The 21725-nt window shown below is 38.9% G+C and overlaps 1 protein-coding gene and 1 long non-coding RNA gene across 2 annotated transcripts; one reads left to right on the forward strand and one right to left on the reverse strand.

Moving 5' to 3' along the window:
* The first annotated feature begins 911 nt into the window (after positions 1 to 911).
* Positions 912 to 20130, forward strand: elovl6 (ELOVL fatty acid elongase 6). The gene is made up of 4 exons (XM_042419744.1): positions 912 to 1198; positions 15982 to 16113; positions 16412 to 16563; positions 18467 to 20130. The coding sequence occupies exons 1-4, from the start codon at positions 1116 to 1118 to the stop codon at positions 18907 to 18909; spliced, it is 810 nt and encodes a 269-aa protein (XP_042275678.1). The 5' UTR covers positions 912 to 1115; the 3' UTR covers positions 18910 to 20130.
* Positions 19611 to 21456, reverse strand: LOC121902434. Its single transcript, XR_006097545.1, has 2 exons — positions 20356 to 21456; positions 19611 to 20206 (listed from the first exon to the last, which is right to left on the reverse strand). It is a non-coding gene; the product is annotated as an uncharacterized LOC121902434 (long non-coding RNA).
* Between the last annotated feature and the right edge of the window lie 269 nt (positions 21457 to 21725).

Here is a 21725-nt window from a genome sequence, read left to right on the forward strand (position 1 = left end):
CAGGGTTATCATCTAATCAGTAATATCTGTTCAATTTTGGCTTTTTATTACATTGTCTCATAACATTCAAATCATGCCTCATAAGTTGGTTGAAAATTGCATTTGATCATATGTATTGTGTTCATGCTTAGGGTGAAAAGAAACTGTTCAAATTCTGTCCAAAGCTTTCTGCCACAACAGTTTCAGATTAACATATTTTCCGCAAATAATAAATCACTACAGACACTAAAAGAAAGCTACTGTATGATACAGGCTGTATTGTATTAAGTATTTAGCAGTCAAATGTATATCTTTCATATTTTTTACCTACTTTATACTGATTGTTTACTATGTAGCTATATTATACAGGGAAATGTCAATATTAGATTGGGATTCAAAATTAAGTAATTAATTAAGCTCAGGAACACTCCAAATTTTTAAATCGTAAAACTACTTCAGCACTATGCTACAGAGCATTCATAAAACTCAACTCAAAGTTAAATAAGCATTATTGAACTGGACTGATGTGAAGTGGTTAATACAGAGTTAATATTAAATGCATTTCATTTACATGAGAAAAAGTTGGACACAACTGATCTGACGTGGACTAAGTAGATAATCTTTTTCTTATCTTGAATTGGTATTAATTTAGTAATGATGGCTGTTTCACCCTCAGTCACCATTAGGGAGGGGACTCTTTTTTTTTCTTTCCCCCATCCTTTCCAATCCTTTCCCAAGATGTCTGTCTTTTATATTCTTATGAATTAATCTTTTTTAAGCCTTTGCCTGGTCTCCTATGAAGCTTGGGATAGGCTGCATTTTGCTCGGCCTCTATAAAGGCCACTGAGACATATTTCTCTATACAAAAAAAAAAGTGCACCCTTAATGACGAGACGAGAGCCAATCTGGCGGCGTTAGGACCTGGGGCGCACCTTTCTGAGGAAGAGGGCGTAGGCTCGGTCAGCCTGTAGAAGAGGAAGGTGCCGACTGCCAAATTGCTCGCGCACAACCGCGAGGTCCTGACAGCAGCACGAGCGATGCGAGTCGAAGGCTGCGAGGAAACAAAATAAACAGAAACACCTCGGCCGAGTCTCGTCTTGTTTCAGCGGCGTGAAGAGCAACACAGCGCAGTGAGCATGTCGGTGCTAGCTCTGCAAGAGTACGAATTCGAGAGACAGTTCAATGAGGACGAAGCCATCCGATGGATGCAGGAGAACTGGTAAGGAAGGCTACACTGCCATGTAACGTCAGCGCCCCGTTTTTAATCCCACACTAAACATTTTTTTCACTGCAGATTCAACGCCGTGTGTGTACGTGCTGATTGTGAATTAGAGGCTGTAACGGCGCACATGCATCAGCCTTCGCTCATCGGGATTAAACCTCGCCGTATCCTATTATATCACGCTCCCTGTCATCATCCGCAAATTGCTGCTTGTGCTTCATAAAATGAACAAATTCACGCAGGCCTTGAGCCGCGTGCGTATGCGATGCTCTGCCATACTTCAAGCCTGTCTGAACTAATTGAATACTACCCACACTCCGCTTGCTGCATTGTCCATCTTTCACTCGGATAGGATTTGTCCTTGATTTCCTGCGATTTATTCTCCCGGCATCAGTTACCGCGATACTATTGTAAAGGTCATCCATGGCTCCAGCTGCCTCATCCATGTAGACAGCCGCTGGCCCAATATTGAACCAAGCCTGGCCCCAGGCTGACACTCCACATCCCCAACAGTCATCTCATATCTCACAGTTATGTCAGTAAAAAAAAAAACAGACCACTGTAATTGCATTTTTAAAAGACTACCGCACATACACTCATCGAGCACTTTTATTACGCATCATATTGAAAAGTGTTTCTAATATTTTGTCCACCACATTAAGATAAGTACGTCCAGTCCACCACCACCGCCCACTGCAGCCTCAATGATAAAACATAAAGTAGAATTATCACCTTTCTGACAATGTCAACAAAAACTCAACATATATAAGCGTCGTAAAATTAGAATTTAAGGCAAAGCTGTTGTATTGAATTGCATTAGATTGCATATATGATCCTGATAAAGTGGTCAGTGAGTGTAACTTACCATAAAATCCTAGGAATGTTGTAGTGTTCAGGCTCCATGTGTTATTGCAAGGTTACTCTACTTTGTACCATTCATGTGTTTCTCCATAGGAAATAAGAAAAAAAAAACCAGGAAGTTGGTATACTGATGAGCTAATAACTGATATAATCTAAAATGACTTGAAATGATTTCATTTCATAAAGCCCGCTTGAAATGACTGGCAACCATAATTGAAGATGAAAACTCAATGAAGACATCTCATTGTTTGCCCAAGGGAGTGTCTGACAGACTTTGGACAAGCTGTAACAGTAGCCCAGACTGACTCCATATTATTAAGTAAACATTGTTTCGTGGTTGTGTGCAATGATGCGCTTCATATGTAGGTCATGTGCAGGGCCAGAGCAGCTATCTTTTTTGCATAAAGTCACTGGAGGGTCATTATTTGTCCAGGTCCCTGCCAGCAAGAAATGGTTCTAAGCAAAATCAAATGAGTCATGCGTAAGGTTAGCATGGGCTTCATTAAGCATTCAGTGGCACTGGGTTTGTAAGAAGACATCTGAGAGTAGCACACAGTGAGGAAGAGGCATTCATCTGGTTTCCTTCTATCATCTGTTTGAACTGTCTGTAGAAACACATTTAGAAAAATATTTTTAACACAAGTTCGGGTTGAATAGAACACATACTGTAGAGTCAGTCTCTGAATAGTTGCGTTCTTATTCACTGAAATGAAACTGTGTGTGTGTGAAAGAGAGAGAGAGAGAGAGAGAGAGAGAGAAAGGGAGAGAGAGAGCATGGGAGCAATGTGTAGGAGCTGTCCATACCCTGGTACTGACAACCGACCAATAACGTTCATCTTCTGATGTCTGCTGACAGAGAATTAGCCAATCACGTTGCAGCTGAACTGTGCTGACTTCTCTTTGCTGCTCCTGTAGTGGAGGATGTCAGACAGGGCCAGTGCACATGGCTGATAGAGGCAACAACTGTAGAAAATTGGATTGGATAGGTTGTTTATAGCACATATAATGTACAGTAAGCAACTGACTAAGAGTGGCATGTTTTTATAACTCAAGGATGAGATGGAGAAAGAAAATAAACAAACTAGTTTGAATGCATGTGTTTCGCAAAATAGAATAGACACAATATGATATGATGTACTAAATAAAGCTGTTTTTTAATGGTCAGTTCAGTAGGACACTTGGAAACCATCTGCAGTAACTTTATTCACAGACATGTACATCACAGTTTTATTCATTTATTTAGTCTGGGGTAAGGCATCTTTACTAAACCTACTACAATTAGGTTTTGACATCAATTTAGCCAAGTGCACATCTCAGTTTAAGTAGTTTTTGAGTAACATGGGGTCACTTAGGACTAGGGTTGGGTAGGTAAGATTTAATATATTATTATTCCTTTATAAATGTCAGTTTAAATTCAGTTTTTGGCATATTATTTTAATAAGACAAGAAATCAAATATTTCTAAAGCAAAACACACATTAATATTCAGAAGGTTTAGGTTTTCCACAAACAGTCTCTTGTCATTAATGGCAGTGTATTTTGTGGGTCATTTGTTTAAACGGTGAAGAAGAATCTAGTTGAATTTAAAGTGTTGCGTTAATTTTTCCGTGAGCTGTATGCACTGATGTTTGCTGATTCAGTGACATATTATTATAATGTATAGTGTTGCAGGAAATGCTATGTCATGTTAAAATGAAATTGTTTTCCGCAATGATTGCATTTTGCTATATCACCGCTGTCTGTGAAATGTAGATTCACTTCTTAAAGTGAGTTGTGAGCCATCATTTTGTAAATGCTATGCGCATGTGTCAGTGTAGGCCGGGTCCCATCTTCACTTTCAGGAACATCTATCAGTGGGTTTAAACATTTAAGTATATTGCATCCCACTTGGTCATGCCACCTCAGGTGTTTTACCTTTGACCACTGATGAGAAATGCCTACTGATAGTCAACTGATTTGGCATGTGGTCAGAATTACATCATGCTTGATAGTCTGAACAGGTGTCTCAGTGCACAATTGCCTTTTTTCCCCAACTGAACACGCCCATAGCTGACAAAATAAGCTCCAAGTAGGAAAATGCTGTTGGCAGCAGGTTTTACCTGTAATATAACCGCCAGAGATGAGGATCACTGTTCATAACAACTGTCAATCAGGAAATCTATTCAAGCCCTGAAGGTAAGACCCATTTCTGGTATATTTAAGTGAGGACATTACTATTTATTTTGTCTGAAGTCTAACTTTTGAATCCATTTGGTCATGGAAGGTCTTGGAGGTTGTGGAAATGGGAGATAAATGAAAATTTGAATGCAGAAATTGCATGGTGAAATATAATCTCTCAGTTTTTAGGTAATATTTTTGCTAATTTTGTGAGACTAACAACTAGGGCTAAATGATAGTTTTGAAATATGCCATTTTTAATGCATCATTTGCAATGCATTTAGAGTAGCAATGTTTATTGATGATGGGGAATAAGTCCATGAACAATGTAATATGTGAATGAGTGAAACAAGATGTAGAGAAGATTCTAGACATGACAGGAGGATCATATCATTGACATTCAGATTGCACGTCCCTTTCAAAACTTCATTACATGTGCACTTAATAGCAATTTTACAGAAGTCAGTAAATGTGCTAAAAATAGTATTTATGAGAAGAACTAGACTATTTTAGACCATTGGTTTAAAAAAAGTGACCATGGCTAGTTTCCTCTTTCTATCTGGCAGTATGAGTTCATTGGATCCGCTTTGCCTTGCAGTAAATTACATGTAATCATGTGGTGTGACTGTATTGATGTAGAAATGATATATTGTTTAATTTTGGTAGTAGCACTAGACATCTAGTGGCTGATAAGGGTAGATGATATGTTTTAGCCATCACTGTCAGAGGTGCTGGCAGGGTAGCTAGTTGAGATAATATGCTGCAGACAAACTCTCACAAACTACGCACAGTATGACTTCACTGGTAAACACCACTTATAGATATGTAATTCTTAGCTTGGGCCAAATGATATCATTGGGTCATTGTTGAAATCTGTTCATTTAATCTTGTAAAAGCCTTGTCAAACGGAGAGAAAAACTTCATATTTCAGACGTAATTTGAATCATTAAATGAGCCAGAAATAATTTTACTTTGTCAGATGCTCTTACGCCATCTCATATTATTATGTTGATGAATCAATTTCATTTACTATTCTTAGTGCAGCCTGAGGTACCTTCACTTTTCAGTTCACTTTTAGAGCTGACACGCACTAAGTAAGATATTTGTGTTTTGGTCCAGTCTTGAGCCATTGCTAAAGCAATCCAGATTTTTCTAAACAGATGCTGTGACAATGCATACTGTGTCTACATGTCATTGTTTTGCAGGGATGAATGGAGACTGGTACAAAGATCTGATGTGTTCCTTTGAGACTGGCAGCAGACAGCTCAGCATTGTGAAACGAGGACCGTTAAGCAACTAGTTGTAATAAGACTAGGAAGAGGAAGGAGTGGATATGGGCCTAGCTGCTGTTATTTAGTGACTTCAGTATCACCCCCTTTTCCTCTTATAATGAACAATACACAGGCACCAAAACCTTTGCTGCCCAGTTACCTTCTCAACCTGGATTTGAGTAACGTGTACTGCAAAGTCCTACTCTGATATGTACAACCAGCAGAAAGTACTTCTGTGTAGTATTTATACCATGAGCATTTGAGGTAGTGTAGGAGCAGAGCAATATTCTGGATATACAGTAGAAAAATATATATTTATTACATACCAATGACACAGTAGAGGTGACAGTTTGTCAGACTTGGTATAGCTGATGAAATTATAATCTGCCAACCCCAAATAATCTGTGATTATACTAACATTTCATGTACTAACGTTTCTGTATACACAATAGGAAAAGTGTGAAAAAAAATCCTCAACTTCACATATTGCTGTCGTCAATCCTTTCCTGTTATTTCAGGAATGTTAGCATCAAACAACACCTGAGACCTGAGAAGCAAAGTGCAAAGCGTAGGTGCTGTCAGTACATTTCAGAGCAAAAGTGGCATGTCAGCAGGGAGATATTAATATCGATGACTTTTTTTCTGTCACACTCTCTAAAACCCTTAGCACTCTTGTCCAATTTGATCTGTTCAACACATGTCCCTCAACTGTAGTACTGATCAAGGAAAGACTGGCAGATAAGATAGAGTAGGGAACAGGACTAAGATAGCTTGCTTGGATATTTAGCACAGTTTTAGTGAAAGTCTTTGCGTCACTAGTGAAAGGACTTGTGGACCTGGCACTGAATTAACCAAATCTTGCAAATAGGTTTTGGTTCTGTTGACAATCTCTACACCATTTCTTATCTCTTCTCTTCAAGTCAGTCATCTCTGACTTTTAAATTTTTCTCTCATTTGCATTTTTTTTTTTAGGTTTCTTATTTGCATAGTGTAGTTTGAATTTCAGTGCATGTGAATTGAATCTGCAGTGTGTTTTATTTCAAATTGATGCAAATGCCAAAAAAGCAATCCCAACAGAACTCATAGCTGTCCGTTCTCAGGTCAAATGGCACCTCTGTCAGTCTCACTACAAGGCCATTGCCAAGGGGGAAGCGGGCGTTAAAGTATGGCAAGGGTTCTGCGTGTTGTGACTTGGGCCAAATCTGTCTGCCATGCAGGAATCCTTATCTGGATGGGGCAGGAGGTTTAAGTAGGCATGCAGACAACTCTCCTTCAGACTTGATGTGACATTTAACTGCGTCAACACCAGCATTTTGATATGCAACTGTTCTCTTCTTGATCGATCAAATTTGTGTTTCTCAATAAATTCTTTTGTTTCAAGACATCCAAGGTTCCTGGTATTTCTGCTTCAAGATTTTTCCATAACAACAGAATGTAATTAAACAGACAGATTACTCACTCTTCATGGTGTGGTGGGAAAATGTCACTGAAAATAATCAAATGAAAATAATCTAATACGAGGCCATTGTGTAATATACAATAGAGGATTATGTATGTCATTCAGAGTGAGCATTGACATTGTGTAGGTGTGTTTGTTTATTTTCTCCATAGTGATGAATTTGATTTGATTCTGTGCTATATTAAGGTTGCTGTGTTTTGCAGTGGGGCCTTACTAGCTAAAAGAGAGCTGTTACCCTCTTTTATACACACATCTTCAACCTGCTGACTCACTCTGTGCTCCCACAGACGTCATCATTCCTCATTACCATGCAGGTTGCTTGGAATCTGTGTTTTCTGTGTTTGAAAAGCCTCTGGGGTAGATAGCATCCCACCGGGTCTTTGTACTTTTGATGGATCTCTGGTGGTTTTGCCCCGAACTGATAACAAGGGCGGCGGAGCCCTTGAACACTGCAGTGAGACCGAACAATGTGTTCTTTGTTGTGGCCTCTTTTGTTTTTGTTAATTCCTACTAATTATATGATTCAGCTGCTCTACTGTTTTTACCATCACATTGGAAATACGTTTGTAGGGTAAAATAATAATATATGTAATTAATTGTCTTTGTAGATTTCATGAGAGGTTTAGTGATGTTGCTTTGTTCTAAAGGTAGTGTTGTTGCTGTCAACACACAAAAGCTAATAATTAGGTTTTTGATTCAGACGTTGGGCTCATTTCCTATTCTGCAAGGTCAGGTTCCTGTGTGATTTGATGAATTAGGAGATAAGTTTCTAACGTCCAAGTCTCATGTTACTTATTCAGTCCACAAGGTCTCCTGCCTGTTGTCTCAGAGTGCTTATAGCCCTGTTGTTGGATGGATGAGACCAAAAGAGATCCGTCTTCAATCTAGCATAAGGTTATTTTGGTCATTACATATTTTAGTTATTTGTAAGAAGATTCTCTTCTCAACTGAGGAATTAAACTATGTCCTTCTCCATAGTAGCTTGCATTGAACAGAAACAATCAAATATTACATTTATGGATGCCAGCATTACAGGCAGCAACTAACAGAGGATGCATAACTCAAAGTGCAGAGGGTATAGGAGAGGTTGTTATAATTACAGAGCAGGCATTTTAAAATGTTTATTGAAGAAATTGGTTTTCAGTTTTCAAATTGGGGTAGTAAGAATGACGCTATACTTTAAAGCCATGGTAGCTGCCTCCTGTTTGTATTTTATGTGACCTGAATTTAATACATAGACTACCATGCCCATTACTTATTACTTTATTATTATTATTATTATTACCAATTAAAAAGATTCTTTATTGTCAAATGTGGCAAGAAAGACAACACACTTATTAGTTTGCTATTTGAAGAAAATAAATGATTTCCATTGTAATTCTAAAGGTTCAGTTAAGAAAATGTGTTTCCTCTTGATACAGTTCAATGTAAAGTTGTGGTTATGAATGCTACCGCCAGCAAATGGTGATGCTAATCAGTCCTGACCACATTAACCTAGAGTCCACCCCAGGCTTGATGTTTTCTAGGCTGCTCTGCTCACGACTGGTGAGGCCAGAGATGAAGATGTGGGCTGGCTCTTTAGGAATTAAGGACTGCCTGGGGTGTCGCCGCGCTCTGGTGTCACATTCAGATCTCATCAATCTGTCAGGAAAGAACAGCAATGTAAGCAACGTAAAGAGCATTTCATTGTACATTTCATTTGTATGAAGTTATGGTGTATGTCATTGAAAATATGTGAGTAAATAAATATGTTGTCCCTTTCAGCAGGTTGTAACAATATGCATGATTGTCCAGTTGGTCTCTAGGTTTTGCATTAGTTAGACTTTTGGTGTATCCATTGGGAGAGGTTTGATGCCTTTTTCATACAGGAGACATGCATCTGACGGTGGCCGATCCAGATAAAATTCAGATAAGGGTTTGACCCATGTCAGTGTGTGAGTCTGAATAGGGTATGCTTGACACCACCATATAAGTTAAGCATTGAAATCACTTGTATATTATGTTAAAGTTTCTTTACCCAAGGCTTTTTATGTCTGATGATACCTGCCTGCATACTGCCTTTGTACCTGCGGGATTAAAAAGTATATCTACTAGGTGGCAGATGAGGGCTAAATTATCCCTGGCTGATACTAGAATATAAAAATAAAATTGGACAAACGGCGTCACATTGCATTTGAGTGACATGGTTCCCATTTAGCCAAAGATGTTGTACATCTTTCCACATTTCCTCAACATCACACTGATGTCCTGTTGGTTGGACAAACAGAGGAGCACAGCTTGATCCATAGCCTTTAGGTGTGGTCACAGATTTCCTATCACAGAATCTTGTGAAAGGAAGCTGTAAACCTCTAATTACTACCTTTTGTAAGCCATAGTGAAAAAAGGTTTTTAGTACAATAAATATGCAGTAAGGATTTGGTAAAATGCTCAGTATGCACTGTGCTTATACTGTTTTGGTGCTATGCAATACAAGCTTCCTACAAGCCATTGGTCTTGCTGCTTAAAATAAGCATGACTCAATATGTTCTTAAGTACTTAACAGGCTGAAATGATTACCATTCAACAAAAGTCCTCTTCTATGTCATGAATCGATAAATTGTCCTTTCATGGGGGTCATCAGATGAAAAGAATAAAATAAACCAATGAGTGATAGTGTCTTACAGGCCTGGTAATTTTAACGTTCCTCGTGGAATTGCATGCTGTAACTAGGAGGACTGGCGGGTGTGTTACTGACTGGATTATATCTGAGAGCTTCTTGGATGACAGATTATTCTGTAATAGCTAGGTCTTATTTACAGTACCTCTTGGTCTTATTTAATGGTTTGCTGCTCATCCTACATTTTGGTACGCTAATTGTAATTGCCTCTCCACTGTCAGACAACAGTGCCAGGGTTACATACCCATAACTGGTCTTTGTGTGTGTGTGTGTGTACTTTCATGCATAAACACACATTTGTTGTGCTTCTAGTTGTATGGGTATATTTGACACTATAAACATACACTTTAGTCAGACAGTTAGACACCAGCACACTGGCACAGGCGTGCAGACTCATCCTCAGACTGCAAACTCAGGATTACGTAACGGGTGAAATCTCCTGGACCAGCTAATACAGATCCAAGTTCCACAGCAGGTTATCCAGCAGCTTTATACAACACTGTCAGTGGGGGAGGGGAGGGGCTATGGGATCAGGATCCTTATTATATTTTGTACTGTACTATATTGGCTACATGCGAGCACGTGGACCACCTAAAACCACAAGCATAAAGTGCACACCTCTGTTGTGATTTACAGTCCCAGTCCTTAAAGCTGAAGTCTAGACCTGTTAGTTTACTGAACAAATGTTTATAGGTTTTTATGCCTTTTCTCAGTGGCAGTTGTCTTGTTTGAAGTTAGAATAAGAAAACCTTGTGAGCTAAACAACAAGTGCAATCCTCATATTATGTTGGGCTATAATGATACAGAACATCTCTAGAGTTTTGGTTTATTGGCTTTTAACAATATGTTCTTCACCCTTTCAGATATGAACGCCCTTTTTTTTTGGATGTCTCAGATATTCAGTATGATTTGGCAATGCTTCAACTGGGCCACCATCCAGCGTCTCACCCAGTGATAACAATCACACATGAGAGAAAGAGATGCCAGAGATACCATACCTACCTCACTGAGCAGCTCTTGTTATACATGGACTTTATTTGCACATTATATCAACCATGGTCATAGTTTCATTTTGAACAAGTCTTTTACTCAACACATTTTCAATATAGTAGTGATAATATAATGTTTGTCCACATTGTTACACGGTCATGTAATGCCTATATGATTTATGTAGTGTTCCTGAATCCTCTGTAAAGAAATGTAACATTTTACTTTTCATTTCAGTAGATCAAACGTTAGGTACATGAAACAAATTCAGGTACACAACACATGCACTTAAACTGAGGCAGTGAATGAAGCCACTGCTGCTTACCGAGGAAAACCCAGCTGGAGAAAAACAGCTAGTTTCAAACATTGCAGCAAGTGAGAAATCTTTGCTGATTTTGTTAGTACTACATGCTGATCCTCCCTAGAAGAGCTCTGACATTGTAGTTTTTCATTTGTGCAGCCTTGGCCTGCTCTGACAAACAGCAGCAGCGAGCCTCTTGCCACACCCCTCTAATATATCATCCTGTCCAGAAGTGCTAGTTCCAAAATTCCTGCTTCAAGTTTTGTTTTTTTCCATTGTATTGAAATATTTTTTTAAAAAATTGGTAGAAGATTTAATTGGCTTTTTATGTCTGTTGTTCTATTTGTTGTTCTGTCTCTTAATAATTCAACAGATCAATTTGCTGTTTGATCTCTTTCCTCTTTATTAGTTTCAGATTTTGTTGTTAGCATTATTTGTTAATTAACTCAAATAACTTAACTTAAATATCCACTGTAAATCATGACTACAGCCAGAGGTAGTAGCAGAGCATGTTCAGTCAAGCTTGTTGTCATTCAAAGCTTTTAAAGTGACATTTAATAATCTTTGACTTTTCTCAGCTTCTATAACTCAAAGAGGAGAATGTAACACCAATTATAGAAGTGATCCTCTACATAATCTCTAGTACGCTAATCATCCTGCCATATGTGAATTTCTTTATAAGGTTTAGTATTTTGGGAAATAAATTGGCAGTGTCTTGGAATTCCAGTAGATGGAGAGTTTGTTTTAATCCAGAAATAGAAAGTGAATTTTAAAGGGCAGCATATGAAGCATATTTTTGAATACTTGGTCGTTTTGTGCTGCATATCAGTCAAAATATATATTTTTGTCCTTTCCATTGGCTAGTTAAAACATTATACCACCTACATGATAGCTATTATTCTGTCAGACATGTAACTTGTTTGTAAACTCCATGTCTTCAATTTCCTTTTTTGGGTGAATTTGAGTACTCAAGCTCAGTAGCAGAGTTGTAGAGGCACCGGGGACATGAGGGGATGATGTGAATTCACACTGATGTCTCAAATAGATTCTTGTGACTGCAGCCATAGCTTGGCTGCAGCTGGCACTTCAGAGCCTTTGCAAAGACAGCAGCAGCACCTCCCCCACCACCTCAACCAACTTGTCAGCTTTGACCATGCCCTTGGGTTTCTTTATCCTTTATTTTTTTTCTGACAGCAGTGTAATCTGTCTTCTAAATATACGGCAGTAGGCCATGGACATCTTAACCTTTGGCTTAGTCTACTTACACATGATAACGATAAAACACTGAGGGACATTCCTCCATACCTTTTGTGCTAGAACTGAAACATCATACATTGCAAAAATTATTGGGGTAGTTGTTTCAGTAGACTGATTTTGGCTCAAATGCTAAATTGCATGTTAAACTAGTTGAGATTGTTCTTTCAAATCACACAGTAATTTCAAAATTGAAAGAGTGTAATGATATGTGTTTTGATAGAGCTTGAGTTCATGTCAGTTGACTACCCAAGTCCTAAATGTAAGCATAGCAGGAATGAGTGGGCAGAATAACTCGCTGATCTCTGATGATATGAGTAGAGGATGATACCACATGGCATGCGCAGGTGCGCACAGTGGCACACGTATACACACTTCACACACAGTGAACTTATGTTGGGAGAGTAAGCAGGGACGGTTGGTTACACACTGTGGCAGTCCCAAAGACTCGTCATCTTGAAAAATACACTGGGCAGAGGACACATTTTTGAATGCTAAAAATCTTGGTGTCCCCATTTTCTTTTCTAAGGTTACATTGTTCTGTTGTCTCACAGAATACACTTTAAGTAAAAGTCATTTTATTGATATTTCTTTTCTCTTGACTTTATTTGCATATTTGGTATTGAGGTAATCCAAAAGTTATGGAAAGTAATCAAGTAACATTACTTAAATATTGTGATACTTGGATCAGCACTACATTACTGTGGTTGCAAATGAAGAATAGGTCTGCAACTAGTAAAAAATAAAATGTATTACGTAAATGTTTACCTTATTTAATTGAAAATATTTTATAATCATGTAGCCTGTAAAATTTCAAACATGATGACAAGTATCCAATACATTTCAGACCTCCTATTGCTTAGTTTTACTTAATTAATGACTTTTGCATTTAATTAATTGTTATTGACAAACTATCTGGTGATTGAATCATACACAGGCTGTACTTGCTTCACTAAAAACAGTAAGTGAATGCCATAAACCATATCTGTGTGGAATGTCATTACATGTAAAAGATATACTATGGCACTGCTCTTTGAAGCTAATTTGACAAAGTGGCCAAACTGTGGAATTACAACTACATTTTTTTTTTTTGAGTGCACTATCAGAATTTGATCCATTCGGTCCGATCACATTTGAAAGTAGTCAAGCCGCACGATTGAATTGTTTTATCCCCATTCAAGTTAGCCAGAGGGCTAAACTGGAAGTTAGCTGTCTCAGCCGCTCTATGGGCCACATGCCCCCATAGAGTGTGCGCAGTATGTTTTCATCCGGGTGGTTTCTTTACAGTGGAAAGTGGCTTTTTTGGTTTCATGCACCACTGAGCAACTTTCATAGGAATGAACAGGGAGGCCCCGCCTCCGACACTGTATCCAGTTCTCTTTATATATCCATGTATACTACACGCTGCAAAGCTTAGCTTAGGCTGTATATCACTGTGACCTTTGACCTGTCAGCAGTAGCGACAGTCCACAGAGGGGGAATGCTGAGATTGTTGCTCCTCTGCAATCCTCCCTGCCTTACTATGTAGGCCACTGTGTTTTGTGTGTTGCTCTGTTCTCCCCTCCTTCGTGTGGTGTTAAGGAACAGTGATGTCATTCTGCAGTCCAGCCCTGTTGTCATTCTGTGAAAGCAGCTCCTTTTGACTTTCAGTGGACTGCTTTGTCCTTTGTTCAGTGGAGGTGGCCTAAATCGGTTTGTGGGCCTCCTGCAAGAACAGAGAGATGGCATCTATTGTCCTTAGCATATGGACACACAATGAAGTCCACTGTTTAAAACAATTGACAGTGTTTCTGCAAAGAGGGATTCACATCTTCATGAACTTATCTGTCAGGGGCCGTTTGAAGGAATAGTTTCAACTTCACATCCTGGCAGTGTTTTCTTTGCAATAAGAAAAGATGGAGAAAAACAAAAGTAAATAGGCAGGCAGAAAAAGTTTTAATCGGCAGTAAACCGTTGAAACATCAGTACTAACTGATATTCAGCTTATGTTATGACTGCCTCAACAACATCATCACTATTTCAATCTATGACCTCAAACATTCCAACCAGATGGAATAAATGCTTCTGTGACATTGTTTAAAAAACAAATCATTGGCTGCATGACAATTTAAGGTGTTCCTATTATTTTGTCCGGTCCCTGTATATCACACAGCCATGTTTTTTTGTTTTTTGTTTTTTTTTGCCTAGCCTACACACCTGGTCAGCAAAACTAAAAGTGCTGTTGTTGCCGTGCTGTGCTGAGGCTGCAAAACAGAACAGGATGTATTGCTGTGTGCACGTAGCATATGTGACAGTTCTGTGAGAAATGTTTGTGTTTCTAGGGCGAGTTATGCACAGACCTTTGACTGGTATAGCATGTTTTTTTATACTGTATATTACAATGGCATGTGGCATTGAGAATATGATCCTATCCTTGGTAATTAAAATGAAAGACAAAATCAAAAAATGTTTTTAATAGAATAATTTATCCCAGTCATTTCCACTGAGTAATTAATTTAAATTTAGCCTTTATTTCAACATCATGTTGTTCTCTCTCTATAACTTCTAAACAGCAGGACTAAAACAACATCACTGAACTGGAACATGACTCCTTGGGCTAGTTTTTATGCTACCCATCATCCCTAGGTCTATGAGTCCTGGAGGTCCCAGAATGCCTCATTCCTCGTCCCTCTGCAGTGTACTCCGAGAGCAAACCTGATTCACTTATTTATTTCATTCTTGAGGGCGGTACTGAATATGCATTGTTTTTTTAATCACCACCATGCAGTTACACACACGTCTCTAGCTCTGTCCACTTAGCAGCCCTACTGTGGGTCTAGTGCCTTGCTCATTGGCATCTGCAACTGTAATACTTTTTTTTTTTTGTCCTAAGTTTTTTGGCTAGTGCCGCCATAAACAGTTACGCTGCTCTCTGTCCAATAGACCAAACAGTGTTTTGGACAAAGCCGCTCTAGTTTTAGGCAACATGCCCCAATCTTCTGTTGGTCTTACTCAGCATCCAATCTGTCAAGTCGACCACCTGTGTTTTTTAATTGTGCTGAGCTCTGGGATATGCTATTCTTTAGATCCAGTTGGGCCAGGTGGTGCTCCAGCACAAGCCCTCCACTTCATGTGGCACAGCAGTGATCTCTGACAAGTCAATTAAGGCAAACATGAGGCACTGAACGGTGGGAGTCGGGAGTGAATAGAAGCAATAACTGCAAACTGAAAGCTAAGCATTTAGCGACAGTTGGTGCTGGACTCGAGTCATTAAATCATAACTTTTGGCACTGCCTGTGAAGTCAGTACAGCAGTTTATGTTTTGTAAATTGTACAAAGAAAGGAAAAGGAGCAGTTAGAGGAATATACTTTTTATTGTTATTGTCTTTTATAAACCTATATTTTTTTTGTTTGTTTAAAATGGCACTCAGCACTCAGTAACTACTGTGAAAAGACTCTTGAGGGAAGTACATGAAGGAAAAGTCCACCTTTGATCACAACAACATCAGTTTGCGATGTGCATAAAGTGTGTAGTTGCGTGGGCCCAGAAGTGCAGTGTACACGCTGCCTCTAGTTATAGGGTGGATTTGGAACTTAATCTATTTTAACATATTTTTTCTATGTATAAGCCTTGCACTATTTTTGTCATATTTATGCTGTTATTCTGTTGACACTGCACATTTGTTGCAGAAAATCAGTTTTAGCAGCTCACTACAAGCTGCCCAGTGTGTCGCATCGGTGACTGTATGAATATTAACCAATCAACCAAACATAATCAGCATGTTAACCTGTGGAAGTACAGGTTATGAAGTCAAAAGAAGGTTAATGTCAATTTCTTTCCTTTGTTGTGTAACAGGAAGAAGTCCTTTCTCTTCTCTGCACTCTACGCTGCCTGTATCCTCGGGGGCCGCCATGTCATGAAACAGAGGGAGAAGTTTGAGCTGAGGAAACCGTTGGTGCTATGGTCGCTCACACTTGCTGTATTCAGGTGAAAAAGACTTGATATTATTAATGAAAACAAATGTACGTATTTTTTTAAAGCTCAGAGAGTAATCTTAATTATGTAATATAAAACTGAACGTCTGTATACATGTAATTGGACTGGGTTTGGTTGACTTTGGTTGCAGGTTGCCTTTTAGCTGGCACATACTGGTCTTTAGCTGGTATGGTGTCGAAGAGAAAATGTATCAAATGTTTAGTTAATCCATGGCCCAATTAAATGCATATTGAATGCATTTTTCCACTACAATGATTTATTATGTCTGCATTGTTTCTTGTCCATGTAGTATATTCGGTGCCATCCGTACTGGGAGTTACATGATGTACATCCTGATGACGAAAGGGCTCAAACAGTCAGTTTGTGACCAGAGCTTTTACAACGGGCCTGTCAGCAAGTTCTGGGCATACGCCTTTGTACTTAGTAAAGCACCAGAACTGGGTAAGTCTTGACCTTTTTATGGCATGTCTCATATTGTTTGTGTACTTCATTTCAGTGTGTCAGTGAAGTGAGAGCCAACATTTAACACTGCCAAACAACAATAGCATGTTGGTGAAATACTATGCTACTGTAATGAAATGCTAATAATGTAAATAAATCATCAATAATATTTGATTTCCTAGACTTCTATATTGATATTTTAGACATTTTCTCACGTAATATACCACTGAAGAACCTCATATTTGTCCATCCTCCCCTAAATGTACCCTGACCTTTGGAGTTTAATATTTTATGTTTTTAAAGATCCTTTTCTTCCTTTATGGTTCCTTTTGTTGCCCAAGCATAACCCCCAGGCTTCAACCTAGAACAGTTGTTCTACTCAGTAGGAATAGAAAGTGGCAGATGCTTATTGCCCTGGTTTTCTCCGTCTGGTTGTAGTCCAAACCAGCAGGATCATGACTGTGAAGGCTGGAAACCTAGACTGTCACTTTGTACCCACAAGGCTCAGAAACACAAATTCATTGTCATTGCTGACTAAACACATAAAGCAGGAACGTGTACATATAGGCCTATAGTATGCTTCTGTACTAAGGCGTAATGTCACAAATGACATGACTGTCATGCTCACATACGTATAGATGTCACACAGTATATTAAGCAGTGGAATTGCTGGTATTACAAGGAAAACAGAAGGTCACAGATTGCTGACATAATTCCGATACAATAATAAATAAAAGAAATAACATTTTTAAAAATACTAAGGGTAGACAGCCTATTTTCCTCAAAATTGGCTTGTTTTTCTTTTGTCTGTATCCATAGTAGTTGTATCAGTTTAATGTTGAATGTTCTCCATATTATCATTGTAATGGGTAATAAATTGGGGCAGTAAATACAGCTTTTGCTGCCACTTGCGTTTCTGTTCATTATTTATTTTTATTATTATTTTTTTCCTTACCGCACAAATTAGCGAAGCCATTCAAACTGTCGAAAAATACTTTTTGAATATAACTTATATCATAGTATAGTTACATACTCACACTCTCCTACCAGGCTCTTGGAAGCAGTCAAAAATTACTTTCTCTGGCAGTTAGCATGTATAAGACTGCCTGTTTGTCTTTTTGAGCTCCTTATCATCTGTCACAGTGGTATTTGGCAGCTTGACATATTACATTTCTGCAGTAGAGATATTGCAAGACGCTTTTGACTCAGAAAAACATGTTACACAAGCCTTCAGAAACTTCTGCAGGTTAAACTTGACTAATGAAACACATTTAGTGCTGACTAACTCTAACATACTCACTATAAACAGACCTTAAAACACTGGCTAGCCTAGCAACATTAATGCTATAAACAACCCATAATGCAACACTCTGTGTAGAAGTTGGTTTTACACCAGTACTTAATCCATTGAAAAGAATATCTGATGTTGTGAACACTTAATTGTCTAGACCCTGAATATAAGACGACCCCAATTTTTCAGACGTATTTCCAGGAAAAAAAACAATACAGTAAACTTTTTGAATGCATTTATTCCTGTTGTAGTCTATTCTTCATAGCCTCTATAGTCTAAATGTCTATATTTATTCTGGTGTTGTCATTAAGAAGCTGACCTTGCAGCAGGAATATTGGTCGGCATTCGGCAGGCACGTCATTTGAAACGTCATTCTTTATGTCAAGCCTGAGAGAATTACTAATGTCTCTTGACTCTGCAACGGACATGACGTGATTGCATTACCCTGGTAACGCAGTAACCACGGCACCTCCATGTTTGTGCCAAGGGCTTTGTGGTTTTACATTGCTTATTTAGCCAATATTTTAAGCTTATTTGAGAGCAATTTAAATCACAGCCAGCCATTTTGAATGATAGCTGATTTTTCCTTTTCTCCTGTTCCCGTTCCCCCAGGTGACACTCTCTTCATCGTCCTGAGGAAACAGAAGCTCATCTTCCTGCACTGGTACCACCACATCACCGTGCTGCTCTACTCTTGGTACTCCTATAAAGACATGGTGGCTGGTGGTGGATGGTTCATGACCATGAACTATTTGGTCCACGCCGTCATGTACTCTTATTACGCTTTGAGGGCGGCTGGCTTCAAGGTGTCGCGCAATTTCGCCATGTTCATCACACTCACCCAGATCACCCAGATGCTGATGGGTTGTGTGGTCAACTACCTGGTGTACTCATGGATGCAGCAGGGCCAGGAGTGTCCATCCCACATGCAGAACATTGTGTGGTCCTCCCTCATGTACCTCAGCTACTTTGTGCTCTTTGTCCAGTTCTTCATCGAGGCCTACATTGGCAAGTCCAAATCATCGGCTATGGCTGTCACCAAGAAGAGCGAGTAAAAAAATGCCATAAGTATGGGAAGAAGGGAGATGATGAAGAAAAGGGAGGTGGGAATGGAGAGCAGGTACCAGTGACTTGAGAGAGTCTGTTAGGATTGGGTAGGGGTTGCTGGAATGAAAGATGGATGATGGAGTGGGTGCATAGAGGCCCGGGGGAGTAGGGGTGGGGTGGGAGGGGGGGGGTCAAGAAGATGGCTGGTGTTTGTGCTTGAGCATTACTAATAATGTGCAGATCTAAAATGCCCCAATGGAGGTTACGTCTCCGTTAAGGGAAGCAGCGCCGCCATGATAAGAAGCCATCACGAGTTGTCCACCTGAAGTTTAAACGCCCCTTTTTGAATTCACAATGAATAGTTTTTAAAACCTAAAAGATAACAAAAGGACAGAATCGCCAGATTTAAAAAAATTACATCTGCCATGTGCATATGTTTACTTGATATTAAAAAAGATATTAATTGGTACATATGAAGATGGATGGAGTCAGCGTTTACTTGAGCCATCTGAGTATGTTTTTGTCCGTCTGTCATCAGTGTTTGTTGTTTTGTTTTGATCTGTCAAAGGAAAAGTTAAAGACACTGGTGAGTGTGTGAAGCTGCTGAGTGTTGGTGGTTGATATGAGTTGATGGGGTGAACGGCACTGTATCTTCTGTGACTTACATTGCAAAATGCGATATTTTCTCAGGTCTTAGGTTATCTCTTTCTTAATATAATATGCATATCAAGACAAAGTAGACATGTTTAACATCAGCACCGGTTTACAGTATGGCTGAAATTCATCTAGAACGGGCGCATAGTTGAAAAAAGTATGACTGATTGGAGGAACACGTCTCCGATGACCACACTGCTCCTGGGCATGATGGGAAACAGATGCTGACAGTGCCCTGCTTCACCACTCGTCATGACCTTGCAGAAGTTGCCGACCACACTTGGAAAATGACTTGCCATTGATTTCCAAATGCTTCTCTGTGTTAAAGGGTCCCTACCAGTGAAGAGAACCAGTCTGTTGGACACTGAAAGATTAAATGGAGGACAAACATATTTATGTTTAGCAAAAGAAAAAAAATCAAACATGCAAATTGTCAAAATCTGCTGTATTGACTTTTAAAAAATAGTATGTATCCTTAATGGTGTCTGTTGTGCTATTGTGCATTTGCACTGTATCAATGTCAAAAATGTGTTGCTGAAAAACTTAACGTACGAACAAAGAGTGCAAAAATGTGACATTCTGCCTGTGGTGTGTTTATTTCAGCTACAACATCTTGGCATTGCACACTTACCCTTTTTTTTGGTGCTCAACCTGAAAAGTCATTTTAGTGGTTTTGTTAGAATTACAAGGAGCAATATTTAGAAGAAAAAAAAAGGTCACAAGGTGATTATCACTTCTAGATAGTATATCTTTTCAAGTAGACAATTGATTCAGTGAATCTTAGTGGATAAGTTGCATACCTGCTATATGAGCTCTACAGTGTATCAAGGATCCCGCTCTCTGTATTCACTTGAGTCACTAAAGCCAATATGTGTCACCACTAAACACAATTTGCTGGTACCAATTATAAACAGCATACATGACTTAAGTAATTGAGGTAATTGGCTTAACCAATTAACCATTCCACAGTTGCAGCTGGACTTGCATTAGAAGTGTTTACATGCACTGCACCTGGCCTCCCCCTAGAGGTGCAATTGTGGAATAAAGTTTTATCATTGAGACTAACTACATTTTTCAAAAAATGTTAAATGGATAGATCCGTCATTTTGAGTGAGGACACTTGACTATTTAGTTTTTTTTTTTTTTAAATGCTCTGTGCTCTATTCTATGTTAATTATTTTGGTACCTTGGTCATCTAACAGAATGTTTTATTATTTCTTGTGGTTCATTATAGGCCTTAAGATTGCCACAGAGAAAAATAAAATTTTCATGTCTTTCATTGAAATGTCATGCATTGTGATGTGTTAATGGTGCAGCATAAAGCAAAAGACTGAAGCTAGAATAGTTCTGTAAATGATAGGCTACAGTACAGAAATAAAGCAAATACCGTTCCAGACAGAGAAAAACATCCTGTTGAAAAAGCCAGTGGAACAAATGATTTGGTCATGTTTGATTCTTGGTGGATTCTACCACAACCACACATACACAAAAGCAAACTCATGATGATTATAGTTAAGTTATGTAAAACTCATGTAAGTAGCAGGTAGACACACATGATTAATTAGTTTAGCTTTCACCAATGTGTTTCCTTATTTAATAGACTTTTCAACCAGAACAGAAAACATGGTAGCCGGAAGTGACCCACCCCCTTTCCCATTTCGTGGGACAGCAAAAATGTGAAATGCTAGTTCGTCCCTCTGGCTGATCCAGTTTAGCACAATCTCGACAAAAATATCTTGCTTCACGCCGCCATCTTTCTTTGGTTCAAAAAAATAGTTGTGCATCATAGCCGCGCATTTGTGAATGAATCGAAAAATTGTCTCGTGGAGCAGGAGAGCTACTATTTTTTCACAGGTTGGATAGAATAATTTTTGAGGAGTCTTGAAATGTCTTCGAAACGGCGGTGAGTGTTGTCAGTCGACCTGATATATCAAAGTTTGAATTGTTTTTAAATTTGAAAAACACATTGGATAGCTAACGTTAGCCACATTGGTGGGATGGAGTGAGGAGCTGTGGCTAAACTGCTCCTGTGGTGCCAATAATCACCGCCAAAACAAAATTAAAAAAAATATATAAATAGCTAGTTAGAAGAGAGGCACCAACTGGAGCTAGTTAGTGGGCTTAATTGAGTCTTCAGCTAGATAAGCAAGCCCAAACAACTACATGGCGA

Source organism: Thunnus maccoyii, chromosome 8 (genome assembly GCF_910596095.1).
Source record: "Thunnus maccoyii chromosome 8, fThuMac1.1, whole genome shotgun sequence".
In the NCBI taxonomy this organism is placed as follows: Eukaryota; Metazoa; Chordata; class Actinopteri; order Scombriformes; family Scombridae; genus Thunnus; species Thunnus maccoyii.